The 23,085-nt window shown below is 43.4% G+C and overlaps 1 protein-coding gene across 6 annotated transcripts in view; it reads right to left on the reverse strand.

Moving 5' to 3' along the window:
- Positions 1-19,082, reverse strand: part of XPNPEP1 (X-prolyl aminopeptidase 1) — a 54,458-nt gene extending 35,376 nt beyond the window's left edge. For 2 of the 6 annotated variants that reach the window (XR_004481305.2, XM_033421066.2), the window contains exons 1-3: positions 18,973-19,082; positions 11,465-11,553; positions 6,456-6,580 (exon numbers count right to left, since the gene is read on the reverse strand). Coding sequence is in view for 3 of the 6 variants with exons in the window: in XM_033421066.2 (XP_033276957.1) it covers positions 6,456-6,580; positions 11,465-11,553; positions 18,973-19,004 (246 nt within the window). In the remaining 3 variants the exon portion in view is untranslated. Of the gene's footprint in view, positions 1-6,455; positions 6,581-11,464; positions 11,554-18,876; positions 18,896-18,972 lie in introns of those variants that run through there. The other 4 variants (XM_004265864.4, XM_049696990.1, XM_049696991.1 and 1 more) reach the window with 4 other exon arrangements.
- Positions 19,083-23,085: the final 4,003 nt, after the last annotated feature.

A 23,085-nucleotide genomic window follows, 5' to 3' on the forward strand; every position in this document is an offset into this window, starting at 1 on the left:
CTGTCCTCACAGTCCTGGCAAGGACCCAGAGTCCCACTTAACAGTCATCCCAACGAGGGCCCTCCTCTCCACAGGACCTGAAACAAGGAACGTGGGGCTTCTCATTTCTTTCTTTGGATGGCAACACAAACCCTCTCAGCTTCCAAACTTCCCAGTTCCCTCGGTCATCTGCCTGCAAGGTCCTCGCTCAATCTATCTACCGCTTCTCCTCCAAATCCTTCCCTTCTTCTCTGCTCCTAAGACCAGCACCCAAGTCCAGGCCCTCTGTACCCCGACGCTGGGATCCTGCACTGGCCTCGGAACAGGCTTCTCAGTTCCCAGTGTCTCCCTTCTCCAATCCACACTGAACACTGCTCCCGTTGATTGATCGTGTCACTCTCTTATTCAAAGACCTTCAGTGGGTCCCTACTGTGTAACAGAAACCTAAACTCCCGACTCTGGTGGCTCCTGAGTGGCCTTGACCAGACCCTATTATTCTTTCTTCTTTAGGGTTATCATTATTCATGTTCTCCTACTTCCATGGATTTGCCCATGGTATTTCTTGCACCTCTCTACCTATAAGCACCCAAATTCTATCTGTTCATATTCCAATTTAAATGCATTTCCATCATGAAGCCTTCCTTGACCCTGCCAGCTTAAAATATTCCCTCTCACCTATGAGTTCAGTCCACACTTTAAATCTGTGCTTAGCATTAGAGTAGCCACCAGACACATGTAGCTACCAAGCACTTGAAATGTGGCTAATGTGACTGAGAAACTAAATGTCTGATTTTATTTCAACTAATTTGAATATAAATTTTAAAACTGATGCTCAAGGCTCAGATATTACAAAACTTTTTAAGTATGTTTAGAACAACTTTGGTATGTAAGGCCACTTTTTCAACTGTAAATTTTATGAAATCTAAATACAGATCAAATATTTCCAACAAATATTCCACATTCAAGTTGAGATGTTTTGTAATGAAATACATACCGGAATTGAAGACTCAGTATAAAAAAAGAAATGTAAACTATCTCACTAATGATTTTTTATACTGATGATGTGATGAAATGATAATATTTTGGACATACCGGGGTAAATAAAATGTATTATTAAAAATAATTTCACTGTTTCTTTTTACTTTTTTTTTACTATGGCTATTAGAATAGTTAAAACTACATATGTGCCTCATATACTTCTACTGGACAGTGCTGATTAAGTTCTTTCCTATGACATTTACTAGTCACATTTTGTGTTAGATTTGTGACTGGGGCTATCTACTCTTTAACCTCTTTAAGGGAATATTTTCCCTCATTCATTTCTATAATAGTAATAATAACAACAACAGAAATAGCAGCTAATATAATGAGACTTATTAGGTGACAGACATGCTTTAAGCATTTATATCTATTAACTCATTTGATCCTAACAACAGCCCTAAGAGATAGATATGTCACTGTCCCATTTTTGCTGGTGGGGAAACTGAGACGCAGAGAGTTTACCTGACACTTAGGAGTTTGAGGTAACTTACTTGAGGTCAAGCAGCTAGTTAAGTGGCAAATCTGCCACCTGAACCCAGACAGTTTCTAGAGCCCATACGCTTACCTGTATGCTAACTGCTTGCCTTTTACATTTGTCCCAATACTTAGCCCTGATATGGTAGTCAGGAAATATGTACCAGACAAGCAAAACACAACTTCCCCTGCCTTGTAAGGCAGATGGCTAAGCTACAGCAATAGAAATGATAACCAAAGATTATAAAAGAAAAATGGGGGGGGGGTAATGGGGAGGGAAGTGAGAGAGAAGAGGACAGCAAGAGTACAAAAATATGTTTGTGAAGCCTAAACAAATAGACACTTCTGCAATAAAAGTGCCGCCAGCTCATATCAAGCAAGCTTAATTTTTTGTGTTTTCAGGATGTTGCTGGAAAACACATTTTTCCAGGATTAGAGCTTCAACTTCCTCATTTAGGGAGGAGCCATCCAATTCTGATATTCCAGATCCATTAGCAGGAGGTGAAACACTGAGGGAAAGCCTGGAACATCACTGGGGTTTGGCCAGAGTCGCTGCCATTCCCAAAGCTGAATAGGAAATTGCTTTGGGTCTATTAGGTCACACCTAATGTCAAAGACAGAATTTTAAAACATCAATCAGGGTATTAGACCAAAAACCACCATTATGATACCAAAAAAAGTTGGCTCAGGAACAGCACCCAGGACCAAGAACATCAAGATAAACTTGGCTTGGCTACAAGAACGTCCCCTACCAGTAAACACAGATTTTATCCTAACTCCAGGCAAAAGAAAACTGAAACCTAAATACCAACACTACAAAGCTTCCAGCACACCCTTAACTGGAAACCTTCAAAGGTTACTGCAAGTAATACTCACAGGTCAAATCTTTCCATACGATGAGGCCTCACCTAGAGGTGAAGGTTCATAAATAAAGCAGAACTAGTAGGAGTTTGGCTGCTGCTCCACAACAGCCTGTGAGACCCTTTCAAAGGAGAGACCCAGTTTCGGAAAACAGTGTGCTAGTGCTATGAGGGTTAAGGTTATGTGTCCACTTGACTTGCTAAGGGATTCCCAGATAGCCAGCTGGTAAAACATTATTTCTCAGTGTGTCTGCGAGGTTGTTTCTGGAAAAGATTAACATTTGAATTGGTAGACCCAATAAAGATCGCCCTCACAGATACACATGGGCTGCATCCAATCAGCTGAAAGGCAGAGAATGAAAAACACCACTGCTGAATCCAGCAGAGAATCCATGTGACAGGAGGCCCAAGTCCAAAGGCTGAAGCCTGGGCCTGACAGGAGGCAATGAAGAGCCCATCAGAGGCACCCAGGCAGGAGAAGAAAAAAGGAGTTCCTTGAGGACAAGGACAAGGTCTGCCCTTCTTAAATGGTGGGATGCCCAGTTCCTCTGCTACTTACACCTCCTCAGGCCCAAGCTATGTTGGCTACCCTACCTACTCATCCAGCCCTTAGTCAAGATGAAACTTTGGTTCCTATGAAGCTGGTGAATCTTGTTCATCTAGAGAACAGAGGTGAATGGAAGAATTCTGTTACCAAAGCCCCACCCTAAACCCCACCAGTCTCTCCTTACCTCCCCCCGTCTACAGTACAGGGCCACCTCGGCTTTCTCACGTGCCAACAGCCCCCTTCTGGCCTGATCTGCTGCTTCTCCTACACTTACACATTGTTCTCCCACCTCCCCCTTCACCCCTTCAACCACTTCTACTTGCCAAACCCTCATCTTCAGGGGCCTCTCCTCTTTACACCTCCGCTTCCTCTCATGTCTTCAAGGAGCAAGTTCAAACCCACTGTGGTACAAAAAGTGCTACTGAAGGTCAACAGACTAAGGAATTCCATGGAACAGAGTCCCTACCCCACTCCTGAGATGACTGTGGAAATTCCATGGACATTTAAATCTGAAAAGTGCCAAATACTTCATCTGTTCCTTAGAGTTGTACAGTACACACTCATATATTAAAGGCCCTGAGAAATCCTACAGTTAAGAAACTGTTCAAATGGGCAAAGGACTTGAATAGACACTTCTCCAAAGAAGATACACAAATGGCCAACAAGCACATGAAAGGATGCTCAACATCACTAATCACCAGGGAAATATGAGTCAAAACCACGACATATTACCTCATATCCATTAGGACACCACCACCAAAAAAAAGAAATAACAAGTGCCGGCAAGCATGTAAAGAAATTGGAATTCTTGCGCGCTGTTGGGGTAAATGTAAAATGGCATGGCCACCATGGGCAACAGTATGGAGGTTTCTGAAAAAATTAAAAATAGAATTACTATAGGATCCAGCAATCCCACTTCAGGTATATATCCAAAAGAATTGAACAAGATCTCAAAGAGACATTTACAGATCCATGTTCAGTGCAGCATTATTCACAAGAGCCAAGAGGTGGAAGCAACCTGAATGTTCATACACAAATGAATAAAGAAAATGTAGTATGTGCATACAATGGATTATTATTTAGCCTTATAAAAGAGGAAATCCCGTCATAAGCTATAACATGGATGAACCTTGAGGACATTACACTAAGTGAAATTAAGCCAGTTACCAAAAGACAATACTGCATGATTCCACTTAGATGAGGCACCTAAGGTGGTCAAATTCTTAGAAAGTAGGATGGAAGTCGGCGGGGACAGGGAGAGGTGTTCAGTGGCTGTAGTTTCAGGTTTGTAAGACGAAAAAGTTCTAGAGATCTGCTGTACAATTATGTGCACACAGTTAACACTGATGCATTGTACAGTGGTGTGAAAAATGGTTAAATGTTAAGTTTTTTTACCACAATAAAAAAAAAAAGGAACTGTTCCGCTCATTTCACTATGTTCTTGACCCCTGACTACATTTTTTGCAGAACACCTTACAAAACACAACAGGAATGCTGTAGAATACGGTTTGGGAAACTCTGTTCTAAACATCAAAATATCCTGAATGTCATGCTGTCGCCTCAAATCATCCAATCCCTTTGGTTATTCATTTCAGCCCTTCATTTGCTTCTGAGGCCAGGAAGTCTCCTGTGCCTCCAAGCAGGGGTCCAATCTTGATGCTGTCCCCAGGTTAACACTGGCCTGATATTGTCACGACCATATGGTTTGCCACCGTTGGAGAAGGGGCAGAAAGGAGGTCAGCTAGGGTGGACCTCTTTGGGGAACTTAGCTTCAGCTAACAGTAATACCCTTATCTGCCACCCCCTCCATCATGGCAGACCCTCATCAGTCATGTCAGTGCCACACGTGATCTCACATGTGAGCACGCACACACACACACACACGCACACGCACACACACGTACTTATACACTCACAGTGACCAAGGGTAAACACCAAGCTACTACACTGATCAAATTCTCACCCAGGACTCCGGATTTGGAATTAAGGTTCTGGTTCAATCTGGTATCTTGAAAGTAACAGATAAAGAGATATATATGCAGAAATTGTGGGGTGGCCATCTATTCACTATCTACCTTGTTGCCTGAGACAGAAAGAAACTTATCTGCAGCAAGAGCTGAAACCCCTCCCATTCCAGTCCTCCTAGGGGGCCAGCTGCACCCTGCCCTCAGGTTCCACGGGACATCCTACCTGAGGCACGACTCCAGAGAGTACCATTCACAACCTGGAGTTGTGCCAGTGCAGTGGCCCTGCCCCTAAGTCCTTATAAAGCAGCATTTTTATTGCTCAGAGTACTTCAAGGTGGTTTCTATTGCCTGCAACTAAAGAATTCTAGAACACCAGTATTTCTGACTATTGCTTTTTACTTCCTTAGGCTTTTGCCAGAGGAACTTACCACCTTGTTTCTGAAAAGCACCCTAAGCTTCCCTGCTTCTCTGCCTTTGCTCCTACTAATCCTTCTATCTAGAATCCCTTCCCCCTTCTCTATTTACCCAACTCTATGCGTCCTTCAAGGCCACGTTCACATGCCTCCCGTGCCCATGAAGCCTTCCATCACCCTCCCCTCTTACCCTCAAACATCCACAGCCCTCTGCCCAGATTTTCTTGATGGAACATCCACATTCCACCTTGCAATATAGACACGTGTATGCGTATCTTAACTCCATCACTAAACTGTCTGCTTCTTGAGACCAGGACCATTCTCATCTTTGTGTCATGTACCATACCTAAGGCAGTGCACATAAACAAAGGCTATAAAAAGTATATGTGTAGATGACTCTATGGAAGAATAGCACTTTGTATACCATCTCAGGTCTCTACTAAACCGTAAACACGGGAGGGAAGGAATTCAAACTTAAATTCGTCTTTGTAACCCTGCAGTACCATGACCATGGTGTAGGCATCCAAACACCTGCTGACTCAATGAGCTAAAAAAGTAAATCCTAGAATCCTTTCGTCCTCTGCTTTTCAGCCCCATCACATGCAGTCTCCACCTCTCTAAACCCGACTCTCCCATAATTAAATCACTCGTGTTCTCAGATATAGAGGGCACTTATTGAAATGCTTCCACCAAAGGCAGTGGCTGGGGGGATGACGGGGGTAATATACAGAATCATCCCTAAAACCTGCTAGAGTGGAGATCCAAGATGAATTTCTGGCTGCCCTTCTGGCTGTGCCAGTGGGACAGGACAGTCTGGATGGGGAGAAGGGAGGCAGGACAGACAATTCTGCTGGGGACATGGTGTGGCAAAGGAGATGGGGTAAAGTGCATCAGCAACAGAGAGGTCCAGACTTCTGCCCCTTCGTTTATCTCCTAATTCTTCCACAATTTATTGAAAGCTAGCTATATACACTGGAAATAAGGAAGCCAGGGCCACATCAATAAGCATTCAGTGAGACTCTACTGGACACAGGTCCCTGTGCCTAGCCCTGGAGAACATGCTTAGATGTGAGTTGACAACTTGAATCCTACAAACACATTGGGGCTGAGGGAAAGGAATAAAAAGAAACGAGGGGCTGACGAGTTCCATCACCAGCCCATCTCCACTCAGTACCTGGTGGGCATCTCCCGACGGGATGATGTAGGCCTGGATTGGTTCTGTCACATACTCCAGGTTCCTCATGGCTTGTCTCAGCTGCCGAAGCAGCTCCGAAGTTACCTTTGGAGCCATTCTGCTGTCTGCAACAACAGGAGAGTTTGTACCAAAACCAGACTGCTCCACGCCACTCAATGACTAGTTAAGTACCAGAGTGGTACATCTGTTATAACTGATGATCTATATTGACACATCACGATCCCCCGAAGTCCACAGTTTACATTAGGATTCACTGTTGGTGCTGTATACTCTATGGGTTTTGACAAATGTATAATGACACGTATCCATCATTATGATTTAATAGTTTAATAGTTTTCATTGCCCTAAAAATCCTCTCTGCTCAGTCTATTCATCCTTCTTTCCCCTCCCCCCAATCCATTGGAATGACTAATCTTTTTACTGTCTCCATAGTTTTGCCTTTTCCAGAAAGTCATATTGTTGTAATCTTACAGTATATAGCCTTTTCAGATAGGCTTCTTTCACTTAGCAATATGCATTTAAGATTCCTCCATGTCTCTTCATGGATTAATAGTTCATCTCTTTTCATTGCTGAATAATATTCCATTGTCTGGATGTACCACCGTTTGTTTATTCATTCACAAACTGAAGGACACCTTGGTTGCTCCCAAGTTTTGGTGATTATGAATAAAAATAAAACATCCATGTTGCAGGTTTTTCTGTAGACATAAGTTTTCAATTCCTTTGGATAAATACCAAGGCACATGATTGCTGGATCACATGGTAAGAGTATATTTGGTTTCGTAAGAAACTACCAAAATGTCTTCTAAAGTGGTTGTACCATTTTGCATTCCCACCATTAATGAATGCAAGTTCCTGCTGGTCCACATCCTAGCCACCATTTGGTGTTGTCAGACTTTTGGATTTTGCCAACCCATTTTTTAAACAAATAAAAAATACCTGACTTAACCAAAAACATCCTAATGTACAATGCTGTAAGTAATTTACGTTGAGGCTATTGTACTACAGGTTATCCTCAAGAATTTACACCCTGGCTCACTGTGGCTTGTACTCTGCTAGGTATAGATCCTTTTTTTGGTTTTTTTCTTTAGCATTTTTATCTGCTGCTTCTCCATCATCACCAGCACCTTAGGCTATAAAAGCCTGTCTTTATGGTTATCTCCAACAGATTCCCCTACGAGGTACCATACTACTACTCTTGGGACTCACTGAAAAAGTGCCCCCTTTTATTCATAATCTGCAAGGGCAGCTTCAGCTGCTGGCCTCAGGGCTCCCACTCAGAAGTCTCCAAAAGACAGAAGTACTCAAAGCGACAGACAATGGAAATGGTCCTATTCATGATTCAAACATGTCCATGATCCCTGCATTACAGATGCTTCTGAATACTTTTCAGAGGGACATCCTTTCCTTTTGTCTGACCTACTGAGCCTATAATTTCTCATGTACTTGAAAAAGAGGGATCAGAAGTATCTAATCTGACCTAAATTTACATGTCAATACCTCCATTGGGTTCAAAATGAAGCCTATTATGACCTCATAAGCTTGCCAGCATCTGAAAACTTTATTATGACATCTTTCAGGAGCTTCAGAATAAATCTGTGTTTCCGAACCATATTTCTGAGCAATTTAACATTTTTAAAAGTCAAGCAAAAACGTAGACATCCTTTGGAGCAGTATTCCAACCTTGGCTGCACATAAGAACTACCTGGGGAACTTATTTAATTAGTCTAGAGTACAGCCTGAGCACCTGGAATTTTAAAAAGCAACTATATGACAGCAGCCAGTATATTTTCTTTCAAGATCATTAATTTCCTCATAGACTTTGGCTTCTATTTGGGCGCATCCTGACTTAACAGATTTTGATGGCACTGACTGGGTGTTTATAGCACTGACTGTAGTATGGATCGATATTTTGTTACTGACTTCATCAATGAAGTCAACAGAACTAACGGCAAGCACAAAATCCTCAGTTACAAACTGAAAACCATCAAAGGCAAAATGGAGCCGGTCAAAGACATCCTTTGCTTCGTGGTCACCACAACCATCCTCCTCAACACCACATTCTGACCTTCATCACCATCTCTTGCCTCATCATTACATTCCTCCTCTTGACTGGCCTCCCCAGAATCACCAGCATCCTCAGTTTCACTCCACTACAGTGGCATCTTCACACTTCCCTCCACAATGCCACCTGCCCCCCTCACCACTATTAACATCTCCCCTGCGCCTTCCTTCCTCATCCTTCATGCCCTTCATATTTGGTCGGTGTCCTGAGTCTGATGCAGCCACTTGTCACCTATATCAGACCCAATGAAAGAACTCCCAATACCACAACTAACAGATAAGATGTGATAAGGGGTGGGAAGCAGCCGCATAGCACAGGGATATCAGCTCAGTGCTTTGTGACCGTCTGGAGGGGTGGGATAGGGAGGGTGGGAGGGAGGGAGATGCAAGAAGGAAGAGATATGGGAACATATGTATATGTATAACTGATTCACTTTGTTATAAAGCAGAAACTAACACACCATTGTAAAGCAATTATACCCCAATAAAGATGTTAAAAAAAAAAAAGATGTGATAAGGGGCAGTGGCTGAGGCAACGAATGGGCTGTGGCAGTGGAAGCACCTATCAAGGAGGAGGATACAATGGGCAAAGGTGGCTGAGGGAGAGGTGGCCACAGGCCAACAGGCCTTAAAAGTGACTGAATGGGTGAGCAGCTAGAGCTGAGGAGGAGACAAAGCAGGTATAATTATAAGACCCAGCCACTGAGGTGGCAGCAGCTGAAATGAGTCAAGATGGCGGAGGTGAAAATTATGGCTGGTGATCCTCATAGGGTAATTTTTATGAGGATTAAATGGGCTACTACATACAAAGCACTTAGAAACAGGGCCTGGCATATAGTAAATGTTGTGTTTGCAATTACTAGAGGTAGATACACAATTAACTAACTATGAAAGCAACGTGATAAATGGTGCATTAGGTGTATATATTGCTTCTCCTTAAGGCAGAGGCCATGTCATCTTCATCTCTGAATCCACGTATCTAGCCAAGCACCTAACATATGCATACACTCACTCAAAGATGGCTGAATGAATATCACAACTTTGTGTCTATGATCTTTTAGACTCAGCATAACAGTAATGAATCTTCAGTGAAAGAAAGCTAGGATCCTAGAAGATGCTGTATAATAGCATCTGCTCATTCCATATCCCATTACTTTTCAGAAATGTTAGAAGCAGCCAAGAGCTAATCAGGGTGTGCAGGGAAGCGGGGAGCCAAGAACAACAAACCTAGGCCATGATGTAAAATTAGCCCATACATTGCCAGGCATTTTTAAATCATGCTTTAAAAAGAATGACTCATTTGAAAGTCTCTTGCATATGTGGGTCTGCTTTTAGACATAAGCTCCTAAACCTTCAGCCTTTATCACAAACAAAAGACTTTTCACTGCTTGGAAGTACATGAAGAGCACACCCTATTTACCTCACTGGGTGGCTAGGAGAATTTAACATGACAGCATGTGTGAAAGCTCCATGCACAGCATCTGATACATTGTAGAAGCTCAAGAAATATTATTTGAATCTGAATCTGAAGCACCAGCTGGGATTCCTCCATGCCTTGTTATAAGAGAAGGGACTAGTTTACTCCAATTTCAGCATCTTAACATTTATACAGATGCCAAGCTGCTTTTCCAGCATCCATAGCTTTAGAGATGGTGGTTTGTTTCTCTGTCCCACTGCTGAGCAAGGGCCAAGGGCTTTACATACATTAGTGGTTAATTCTCACAATAATCCCCCCCAGGGAGATTTCACTATTCCCATTTTACAGATAAATAAACAGGAGTTAAATCCTTGCCCAAATCAGCTGGGTCATCAGGACCAGGACCCCAGCTCTAGCCAATCACCAAGCCCACGCTCTATTAGATCATATTATCTAGGGGACATAACAGAGGCTCTCTTAAAGCATTCTAAGACCAAAGGAATCGAAACAAGTGGGCTCCAGTTTCCAGCTGGGATTTACAACCTCAGACAACTGAAGCTTTCCAGTTTCCAGCTGGGATTTACAACCTCAGACAACTGAAGCTCCCTGAACCTCTATTTCTTCATATGTAATAAAAAGAAAGGTAAGTTCTCTTCAAACTCTAAATTCAATTATTCTATCACTTTTCCCTTTCCTGCTTCCTCTTTTTCCCATTCCTTCCTCTCCTCCCTCCTAACATGGCCCCAAATGTGTTGGGTACATCTACATTTTTAAAGAAAAAGGACCTAAAATTGGATGTAGCTGCAGCATTGACCTTCCAAAGAAAGATCCGTTACGGTTTCTAATGTGCTTCACGGGATTGATTTTTTCAGTCAACTAGAAGGAAACACTATAGTTCTCCTGGGTAGCCCACAGAAAAGCACCAGTTTACATGGGCCAGAAATATAGAAATACACCACTTTTCAGAATTCAGGTTTCTGGCAACCCAATAACATAACTAACCAGTCCTGGGAAGAGGATACGGTTCCAGAAAATTTTCCCAAAAAGATTTTCCTGAATGCCCATTCAATTTATAAAGCACAATAATACACCATAAACTTTTCTTATTTCATAGTCTTATGATGAAAACTGAAAGCTAATCTCTAAGGTGGTCAATAAAGGATTACATTAGAAATTAGAAAAATCAGAATAGGACTTTTTCAATAACAACCTGTCTCTACCACTACCACCACCATCACCACCATCCCAAGAACAGGAAATGCAAAAACCATAACTCTAACTTTCTACTGAAAAATAGCTATACGCACACACACACATAAAAACAATAACCAACAACCCGGGAAACCAAAAGACAAAATGGTTTTTAATTTCCAGATATATATCCCTTCATCCCCACGCATGATCAATTATTAATCCCTTACCCTCTCTTCTCTCCCAACTTGGTGTTGGGGTGAGGGAACCCAAAATCCTTTTGAGATGTTCCATCTCAGTAACATAAAATTATTACCTGCTTCTACACCTGGGTCTCCTGAGTGTGTCGCCTCGTTAGGTTCAATTATTCTTAGATTTTTCAGCTGAAAATCCTGGTAGTTTGCCCTAAGGAAGAGAAAGAACAGGATATTGCAGACTTTGACCTTAGTAAACGTGGCAAGGCTTAGTCAGAGAGGAACATCAACTTGACTTAGCCGTTTTCCTTCGTGAGTCAGAAGAACTCTCACCCCAGTATCAGTGATGAAATAAGTTTCAGATAAAACTTGCAGATACAACAAGACCATTGGCAGGTAAACCTTCTCAGTTTCAATCTCTAATTCATGATTTCTCTTCAGCTATGTCTAATCTCCTGTTTAACTAGTCTAAAAATATTTTATTTGCAATGACTATATTTTTCACATGTACAGTTCTATTTGGTTATTTTTCAAATTTGCCTGTCCTTTCTTCATGGTGTCATATTCCTTCACTATGGTTTCTATTCCTTCTCTTAGCTTTAATTATTTGGGGCCCTCATTTTAAAATTCATTTCAGACCCTCCACTAGAAGGTCTTGGAATAGTAATCCTCAGGTTTGCTTGGTCTGCTGGCTCCCTCTTGGTGGGTCATTCTTTTTCTTATAGACTCACACACTATTTTATCTATGAGAATGAGATGTATCCTGGATTGTACAAGCACTACTGTCACTACTGTTTGCTTCTGAGATTAATTTTCACTTTAACTTCTTAGCAAGGAGATTTACATACAAGTGTCCTGTCCTCATACAAGGATAGTCTGGTGCCATGGACCCCAACTACGAAGGCCTACAGCATGTATAATCCCTCAAGGCTCAGTTTACCAGATGCCATGCAGGCTTTAAGCTCCCCTACATTTCTGGCACCTGCGGATTTCTCTTTCTTTCAAGCCCATTCAGTCAACAAATATTTACTGAATTACTGAAAATCTTCTATAATCCAGGCCCTATTCTAGACACAACAGTGAACAAAACAGAGAACATCTCTGACCTCAAGAGGTTTACATGGTGGGGCAGGGGAAAGCAGGAGGATCCTAGAAGGGGAGGATATAGGAGGAGAGGCAACAGACACAAGAAAACAGTCTAACAGGCAGTGAGTATGTGTTCTATGAAAAAAAGTCAAGCAGGGCAAGGGGAAGACTGTCAGAGAGGTAAGAGGAAAGGTTATTTTAGATGGCGTTGCCAGGCAAGGCCTCTTTACTAACAGATGACATTTTAGCAGAGACCTAAAAAAAAGTGAGGGATGGAGCCATGTGGATGTCTAGGGGAAGAACACTCCAGAAAAGGGGAACAGCAAGTGCAAGGGCCCTAACGCATGGTATGCCTGAAGGAAAGCAAGGAGGCCAGTGTGGTATTGATGTGTGTGTTGGAGGACAGGGAGGTAAGTGGTTAGGAGACAAGATCAGAGGCAACAAGGAGCCTGTTGTTGGCTATAGAAAGGGTTTTAGATTTTATTCAGCTATGAACTTAAAAATAGTTTTAATTTTACCACACTTGTATGTGCTTAGACCACCACACAGCCAGACATTTTCACGGGTCACTCCAGGCCTGCTCTTAGATGGCTGCTACTTTAATTTCCTTGGACAGAATGAGGTGTCCTTTACTGGGGGAACCGTATATTCTTTCATTAAAAAGTAAGGTACCTAAATATTTCTTATAAATATAAATGCAAATATCCTCAACAAAATACTAGCAAACTGAATCCAGTAAGATATAAAAGGATCACACACCATCACCAAGTGGAATTTATCCCAGGTATTCAAGATTGGTTCAACATATAAAAATTAATGTAATACACAACGTCAATAGAATAAAGAACAAAAACTACATCATCATCTCAATAAACACAGAAAAAGCATTTGACAAAATCCAACACCCCTTCATGATGAAAGTACTCAACAAACTAGAAAAGAAGTTCCTCAGTCTGATCAAGAATACTACAAAAGCCATGGCTAACATCAACCTTAATGTCAAAAGGCTGAATGCTTTCTCCCTAAGATCAGGAACAAAATAGAGATGTCCACTCTTGCTACCTCTAGTCAAGATTGTGCTGGAGGTCCTATCCAGGGCAATAAGGCAAGAAACTAAAACAAAAGCCATCCAGATTAGCAAAAAAGAAGTAAAACTATCTCTACTGCAAATGGCATTATCTTCAATATAGAAAATCCTAAAGAATCCACACAAAAAATCAGAACTAGCAAACAAGCTCATCAAGAATACAGGATACAGGGCATTCCCTGGTGGTCCAGTGGTTAGGACTCCACGCTTCCACTGCAGGGGCACGGGTTCGATCCCTGGTTGGGGAACTAAGATCCTGCATGTCATGTAACGTGGCCAAAAAAAGAAGAAGAAGAATGCAGTATATTAAATCAATATAAAAAAATCTGTTGTATTTCTACATACTTGCAATGGACAATGCAAAAATGAAATTAAGAAGAGTTCATTTATGACAGCATCAAACCAATAAATACCTAGGAATAAATTTAACAAAAGAGGTAAAAAACCTATACTCTGAAAACTACAAAGCATTTTGAAAGAAATTAAAGAAGACCTAAATAAATGGAAAGACTTTCCATGTTCATGGGTTGGAAGACAATATTGTTAAAATGGCAATACTCCCCCAAATAATCTACAGATTCAATGCAATTCCTATCCAATTCTGGCTGGCTTCTATGTAGAAATTTACAAGCAGATCCTAAATTCATACGGAAATGCAAGGAATCCAGAATAACCAAAACAATCATGAAAAAGAACAAAGTTGAAGGATTCACCCTTCCTGATTTCAAAACTAATAAACCTACAGTAATCAAGACAGTGTGGTACTGGCAAAAGGACAGACTTATAGATCAATGAAATGGAATTCAGAAATAAACCGTCACATTTACTGCCAATTTTTTACAAGGGTACCATTCAATGGAGAAAACTATAGTCTCTTCAACAAATGATGATGGGAGACCTGGATATTCACATGTAAAAGAACCAAGCTGACCATCTACCCTAACACTATATACAAAACTTAACTCAAAATGGATCACACAGACATAAATGTTTTTTTAGAAGAAAACACAGGCATAAATCTGCCTGACCTTGAATTAGGCAATGATTTCTTAGATATGACATCAAAAGCACATGCCCCAAAACAAAAATAAATAGACTGGACTTCACTAAATTAAAGACTTTTATGCTTCAAAGGATACCATAAAGAAAGTGAAAAGACAACCCATAAAATAAGAAAATATTTGCAACTCATATATATGATAAGATTCTAGTATCCAGAGTATGTAACTATTACAACTCAAAAATAAAAAGACAAATATTACAATTTTTAAATGGTCAAAGGCTTTAATAGATATTTCTCCTAAGAAGATATACAAATGGCCAATAATCACATGAAAAGATTTTCAACATCATCATTCATTAGGGAAATGCAAATCAAAACCACAATGAGATACCACTTCACAACCACTAGGAAGATTATAATTAAAAACAAACAAACAAAAAGAAAAAACAGACAGTAACAAGTATGGGCAAGGATGTGGAAAAATTGGAACACCCAGACATTGCTGGTGGGAATGTAAAATGGTATAATAGCTTTGGAAAAATTGTCTAGCATTCCTGAAAAGATTAAATACAGAGTTAGCCTATGACCCAGCAATTCCACTCCTAAGTGCATACCGAAGAAAACTAAGTCCACATAAAAGCTTACACACAATCAGCCTTTATCGCCTTTGTGCTTCTGTCTGTATTCCAACCCCCTTCCCCCCACTGGATCCTGCTGGAAGCGGCCTGGTCTGTTTCTGAGGCCCGGAGTCCTGTTCCGCTAACCCAACTCTCTAGTCACCTTTGCTTGGCTGTGTAACCAAATAGTTGGGATCACAGAAGAAGTCCCCTTCCCTGCGTGTCAGCACAGAGGCTGTGACTGCCACCCCGGTTCCCCGCCAAGTGCCCTGTGCCCAAACCCGTCCCCAGCGTTGCGCTGCGTGAGTTATGAGGTGCCTTTCCCGGAACCCTCCTCTCGCTTGGACCCAAGAGAGACGACAGCTCTGGCTGGGGCTCTTGGTTTCGAGAGGGTCTGGACTGGTTTGGGTGCTTTAAAATAGATTTTTTAGTTCAGTGGTGCTTATGGGGGACACGGGAATAGAACTTCAGTGTGAGACTTGGGTGATGGGAAAGTTAAATATTGGTCTTTTTTATTATTATTTTTTTTGTTTTGCTATTGTTACCACTTTTGTCTCCATGTTAAAATGCCCAAAATGGAAAAAAAAAAAAAAAGCTTACACACAAATGTTCATAGCAGCATTATTCATAATGGCCAAAAAGTAGAAACAACCCAAACGTCCATCAATTGATGGATAAATAAAAGTGGTCTCAACACACAATGGAATATTATTTGGCAATAAAAAGGAATAATTACTGATACATGTTACATCACGGTAAACCTGGAAAACATTTTATGCTAAGTGAAAAAAGCCAGTCAAGTTAGACCATATATTGTTTGATTCCATATTCAGTGTCCAGAATGGGCAAATCCATAGAGACAGAAAGTAGATTAATGGTTGCCTAGGGCAGCAGTGGAGTTGGGGAAATGAGGAGTGACTGCAATGTGTACAGGGTTTCTTCTGTGGAGGATTAAAATGTTCTAAAAATTGACCGTGGTAATGGTTGTACAACTCTGGGAATATTCTCAAAAACACTTAATTGTACTTTTTAATAGGTGAATTGTGTGGTACATGAATTATATCTCAATAAAGCTGTTATATTTTACAAAGTAAGAAACCTTTCCTCAGACAGCGATACAAGTCACATTCTCACCTGATCTCCCTTGACTTCATAGGCACATTTACAAGATGCTGAACCAAGGAAGTCAATTTCTCTATTCAAATTTAACTGGTGCCAGTGACTGGTTCAGACACAGGACAAGAGAGCTGGAGGGAGGTTATTCAGAAGTAGCCCTATTCATTCACTTCACAAGAGAAGAAACAAAGATAACTTGCCACAGGCCATACACATCAGGAACTGCAAAGCCAAGACCAGAAATCAGGTCTGACAGCTGATGCTCACAGAGAACTTGAGTTTAAGCTCTCTCTGTCAGCATCACCACCTCCACCTGCCTGTAAGGATCAAAGGAGCCACAAAGCAGCTAAACATTAAAATGGTCATGCTCCTGCCATACCCTGGTCTCTGTAGAGTCCAAGATCCATCTACCCTTCACTTACTTGGACAGACACATTCTCAGACTCTCAGTCAAAGCAGGGCTATCATTAAATGTTAGAGCTAGAATATACCTCAGGGATGATCCAGCTCAGCTCCCCCCTCTAGAAAGAAACTGAGAAACAGAGATCACACAATTTGCTCAAGGCCTCGGGGCTATAGGATGACACAGCTAGAACTGGAGTCCAGGCCTGCCAACCTCCAGCTCAGTGCTCTTCTCCTGCCCAGGACTTCTTCAGTCTACACCTTCTCAGTGTCATGATGTGTCATGAGATGGGTAAGAAGAAAGAAGCATGCAGAGAACTTCCTGTTCAATCTTTTTATAAGATGGTTATGGCACATTTTTCTCCCTCTCTCTTTTTAAAGAACTCCCCGCAGTGTTGTTACCCTCACCCTTCCCCCAGTCCATGATGAGAACTGTACAGGTATATCATTCAGGATGGGGCAAAACAAGGACCAAAATGCTCAATCATGCCCTGTGCAGTGAGACAAGGGGAGAATGGAACAAGTTCTAGGATGAAGAAGTGGGCAATGTTATTTTGCCTACCCAGAATCCAACCCTCCTTCTTTTGATCAGAGCACCTAGGTTTTCTTTCTGAGAACGTCTCTTCTCCACTTTCAGTCCACAGAGTTGGAATGAGCCTCACCCATTCACCCACCAAGTACTGGGACCCAGACCTGCTCAATCCACCCCTCCAAATCACAATGATCGGTTCTGGGATGGACATTAGGATCAAATCAGTCCAGCGAGGATCAGATCTGGAATTTCTGCTCCAACCATTGGGTAAAAGGGCTCTATTTCTGCAGCGGCTGTCAGACTAGAACTGTCATAACCTGCCAAAGGAGAAAGTCTGCCTGAGAATGAAGCCAACACTGAAGAAATCAGAGCCAAGAGGTGTAAGAGAGAAGCCAAGTCTGATGCCAGTGTGGTCTCATGGACTCAGCTGCACTAGAAGCCAGCTCACCCCCTTTTGAGTTTAGTTTGAGTTTAGTTTCCATCACCTAAACTAAGTCATGTTTACACTGAACGGCGCTCAAATTCTGCCATTAGGGGAGGTGCCTGGGGCAAATGGCCTCCCTTCTCTCAGCTTCTCAATTGCTTCTTGTGTGAGGTAAGGAGGCTCTCTCAGCTGATACTGAAAGACCCTTCTACCCTTAAAATGTTGTGATTCTATGAATCCAGCAAAGACCAACTTGGTCCTTAAAGGCTACTTCTCGGCCTCTAAGTTTCTAGAAAGAGAACTCATTATCCACTTGCCTGACCCCACTTCCAGCACTTAACACATAGGCAGCTCCTTCCCCATGCAGGTTAGCCGCACATCAGACACCCTTCCACCGAGCGGGCAGGTCCTCTACTCATCCCCAACATGCTGTGGCAAGGCCAAGTCCAAGTCAAGGTCAGCTTGGGATCTGTCCACTCACAAACACAAGCACAAGCCATGGTCTGTGTTCAGCAAGTGAGTCTGGTCATGCTGTCCAGCCTCTTCATTCAAGTTGCAACTGTTCAGAGGACAGCTGATCCCGTGTGGATTGCCAGGGAGTTTGGCTTCTGGCCTTTGTGACATCTCAACGTATCTCTCAGTCTCCCATTTTGTCAGCTGCTCTGGTTAAGTATACCCTGGTTGTGGCGGAAGCACAGGCTGAAAGCCGTTTAATGTGAAACCAGAGGATTATCCTTCTCACCTCCCTGAATCCAGGGAGAACCCAGGGCAGGTTACTGGTGGGATTTTCCTGGAGATTATGCCCAAGTATTCCCGTACACAGCCTCTGAAACCATCTAGGTGGGAAGGGCCGCGGCTGCCGATCCTAGTGGCGGTGACAGATCAGGAAGACGAACTGAAGGTGTCATACTGTCATACTGTAATTTGAGAATTAGATTCCCAGGGTAGAGGCGCGAGGGCACGGGCTCGCCCGCCTCCCCGAACCCCGGGAGGGGCCAGGAGGGGTCAACTTCCTGCCACAGCGGGGCCTCTGGCCGGGCCGGGGAGGGGGCTGCGATGGCCACCGCCCCCTCAGGCCGAGCGCCGCAGCTCCGCACACACATTTGTCCGGGGACCCGGCTCGGGCTGCCCGGGGATGCCCGCGACCCCGCCGGAAACGAACCGGAACTTGCCCGGCTGCATGGCTCCCTCCCCGTGGCCTCGCTCGCGGGGCTCCGGTCAGCCCCGGCCGGCGCCCGACTGCGGTGGGCAGCCCACCGCTCCTCACCCGCTCGTCCCTGCCCTCCAGAGTGCAACATGCGCGCTCGGGGCCGGGGGTGGCGCGCGCTGCCCGGACACCGGCTCCGCGGCAGAGCGCCCTCACCTTACTCGCGGTGCCTTTCTGGAGGCTGCCATTCGGTGGTGACGTACCCCGGCCCACGTCACAGCAGCGCAGACCAGCTGATCTCCCGTGGACCTGCGAGAGGAAAGGAGGCCGGCCTCGCCCGCCTCTGTGACGTACGCCCGCGCCGCGGCCCCGCCCACCCTCAGGCACCCGCCCACCCGCCCTCCAGACCGCCCCACCCCCCGGGACCCGTCTGCGTTCCCATCCCAACCCGCATCGCGTCTTTCCTTGCGGCGAGCGAGAGGGTGGAGGCTGTGCCGCGGCGCGTCAGTTCTGTTCATTTTTCTCGCCATTCCCCAAGGAGGAAAAAGAAGGGCTTTGTCGGCTGAAGGGGCTGCGGCGCGATGAGCTGCCCTTCAGGGATGTTCTAGCTTTTAGGAGGACGTGGCCGGTTCTGGAAGTACCTCAGCACGACCTCACTTCCTGAAGCTTTACTATATCCCCCAGATCACTTATACAGGCGAAATCCCGCTGCACACTCCACTTGGATAGCCAATAGGCTCCTCAGACTTACAATGTCCGAACGGCACTCCTGGCCCAATGCACCAAAACAAAACTGTGCTCCACCAAACAATCAGTGGCTAGATCCTGGAGTCATCCCTGCCTCTTTTACACCCCACGTCCAGTCTGTCAGAAAATCGTGTCGGCCATGTCTTCAAAACAGATCCCTAATCCAACCGCTCCTCACTACCCACACCTGTTCCCCCTCTAGGTCTGCGTCACTACCTTCTCACCCTTGGGATTGATTACTCAGGCTTCCCTAATGCCAGGGGCACCTGCACAGTCTAGTCTAAACACAGCAGCCAGCTCAGTCCTTTGAAGTCTGAGATCTTGTCCCTGCTCTGCTTAGCACTTTCTGATGGTTCCTCATTTCACTCAGGCTAAAATCTCTGCTTGATTTGCCCCTAACCATTTCCTGCTGTTCTCACACTGATCGCTCTGCTCCAGTGAATCTGACCTCCTTGCTTTCCTTGAAAAAGCCAGGCACACTCATGCCCCAGGGCCCTTGGACTTGCTCTTCCCCCCAAATCCAGGGTCCCTTCCTCACCTTTCCCTCCTCTTGCCTTCTAATCTTTGCTCAAGTATCACCTTCTCAACAGACCTACCCTGACCACCCTATTTAAAATTGTAAACCACCCCCAACATTCCTAATCCCCCTTAACCTGCTCAGTTTTTTTCTGTAGCACTTATTATCATTTAACATGATTTAAAAAATGTATTTATATGTATTGTATTCTGCCCCCTACTTTACACACACACACACACACACACACACACACACACACACCATAGCCATCAGTGCAGGAATGGTATCTGTGTTGTTTAATGATGAACAATACCTGACATGCAGTAAGTTCTCATTACATATTTTCTGCATCAGTGAATGTCCCCAGAATGTGCAGTACTCAAGGGTAGGGATGGTCGCTCTCTTGTTCATTGTTATGACCTGGTGCTTAGAACAGCTCCCAGAACAGTCAGCACTTCAGAAATATTTGCTAAATGAAAGTGACCACATTTTTATTTATTTATTTTTTGCGGTACGCAGGCCTCTCACTGTTGTGGCCTCTCCCGTTGCGGAGCACAGGCTCCGGACGCGCAGGCTCCGGACGCGCAGGCTCAGCGGCCATGGCTCACGGGCCCAGCTGCTCCGCGGCATGTGGGATCCTCCCGGACCGGGGCACGAACCCGTGTCCCCTGCATCGGCAGGCAGACTCTCAACCACTACGCCACCAGGGAAGCCCCGAAAGTGACCACATTTTTAAAAGCGATCTGCACCTCTTGCTTTGACCTTGGTGAACCCCTGATACACCTGTATCACAAGTAAGTTATGCTGCCTGCAAGAGCTTAGAGTTCTAGTTGTTATTCAGTCAGCATTTAGACAAGCTAAATTAGACCCTGTAGAAAAAGTATAAAAGAACTAAAAGATGTGGCGCCTTGTAAAGCAGCAGACCGTCTGCTTCATTTCCCCAAATTTATGGAGCCAAAAAAAAAAGAATGTAAATATAATGACTGGTTCCAGCCCACATCTAAAAGATGGTGGGCAAGATCAAGTTGTACGAAAAAAAAAGGAGATGTCTGAGAGACAGATAAGTGGGACCTAAAGGGAACAGGTATTTCGTAATCACATCGCCTAGGAGGAGGCTGCTCAAGATTTATCGCATCTGGCTTTAGGCGAGAAAGAGAAATACTTTGTGTTCTCTGAACTGGATTTGAATTTCTGTTTGCAGGATAACAAAGCATCCCTCCCCTTCTTGAATTTCTTTCAGGAGAACCTCAGGGAGAAATTATTGAGCCGAATTATCAGCAGAGGGTGAGAACACTGAGGTTATGTCAGGCTCTTCTCCTATCTCTGCAGTCCTCACATGTTTGAAGAGGTGGAACAGTTACACTAACATTTACTGAGTGCTGTGTGCCTAGCCCACAACAACCCAATGAGCAAACGACTGTAATCCTCATTTTACTGGTTGAGGAGACAGATTTACAGTGGTTGAGTCACTTGCCCAAAGTCCGCAAGCTAGTAAGTGGTTGGAGTGTTGTATACATTCAGGCAGCAGGATGGATTCCTAGCCCCCAACCACTTAATCATCACTAAGTTATAAGAAGGGACCCTAGAGGTCACCTCATCCAACCTCCTAGTTTACACAGTGGAAAGCGGGAGGCAATGGGATTCATCATTCAAACTCAGACTGGATGGGTTTTAAATGTAGCCAGAAACATTGTGTGGAAACATGTTATGGGTTGAACTGTGTCCTCCCAAAATTCATATGTTGAAGCCTCAACCCCCTATACCTCAAAATGTGACACTATTTGGAAATAGGGTTGTTGTAGATGTAATTAGTAAAGATAAGGTTGTACTGGGGCAGAGTGGACCCCTAATCCAAATTACTGATGTCCTTATAAAAAGAGGGAATTTGGACACAGAGAAAATGCCATGTGAAGATGAAAACAAAAATCAGGGCAATGCATCTACAAGCCAAAGAACTCCAAAGACTGCCAGCAAACCACCAGAAGCTAGGAGAGAGACATGAAACAGATTTTCCATCCTGGCCCTCAGAAGGAACCAACACTGAGGATACCCTGATCTTGGACTTCCAGCCTCCAGAGCTGTGAGACAATAAATTTCTGTTTGAGCCACCTAGTTTGTGGTAGTTTTTTACAAAAGCCCTAGGAAACAATACAAGATGACTTCGAAATGTCCAAGAGTATGCATTGCAGAACTGTTATTTTGGCCACACAACATTCATCCATTATTCTTCTGGTAACCCTCCTCCTATTTCCCTCTAAGGACCCATCTTTTCTTCCATCCCTCCCTCTCTCATTCTCATTCTGTTATTTGGTGAAACACTTGGATTCCAGGCACAAGCCACAGTGATAGGCTCAGAAATTGCTTTGGGACCAGTGCAACAAAATTTCCATGGTGAGTGCTGGAAGAGAGCCTTGTTCACCTTTGCCAGGCAAAAACCTGGATGTATCCACTCTGGAACTGCTGCCTCTATGTGCAGCATGTGGATGGCACCAAAGCAGCAGAAGGCAGAGCAAAGAGAAAGAGAAGCGGAAACCTCATAACATCATTTGATCCCTGAATCCTGCCATGCCTTAAACCAGATCTCCCACTAGACTTTTCAGATGTCAGCCAAAAAATTTCCTTTTGTGTTTAAGTCAGTTTGATATGGATTTTCTGTCACTTGCAATCAAAAGACTCCTTGCTGAATCATTTAAGTAAATTATGTTTCATCTATACAACTGGATTTTATGCATGAAGTAGATATAATTGTATTAATATTGATAATCTTAAACTAAGAAATGGAACAAGTATTGATAGATTGTAAAACAATGTAATATCCCATTTTTATAATCTTATATAAATATGTCTATACTGATATAGATTTATTTTTTAGAATAAAAAGAAAACGATCCACAAAATATTAATAATGCTTATCTCAAGTTGGCAGAATTTGGGATGATCTTAATTTTGCTCTGCTTCTTTGTGTTTTTTGAGATTTATTTTTTAATTTAAAAGAAATTCAAAGTACTAATCATTTCTCTGAGACTTTCACCTTTGAAGAGAGAATGGGGAGCCTGTTCCATCCT

Source organism: Orcinus orca, chromosome 14 (genome assembly GCF_937001465.1).
Source record: "Orcinus orca chromosome 14, mOrcOrc1.1, whole genome shotgun sequence".
In the NCBI taxonomy this organism is placed as follows: domain Eukaryota; kingdom Metazoa; phylum Chordata; class Mammalia; order Artiodactyla; family Delphinidae; genus Orcinus; species Orcinus orca.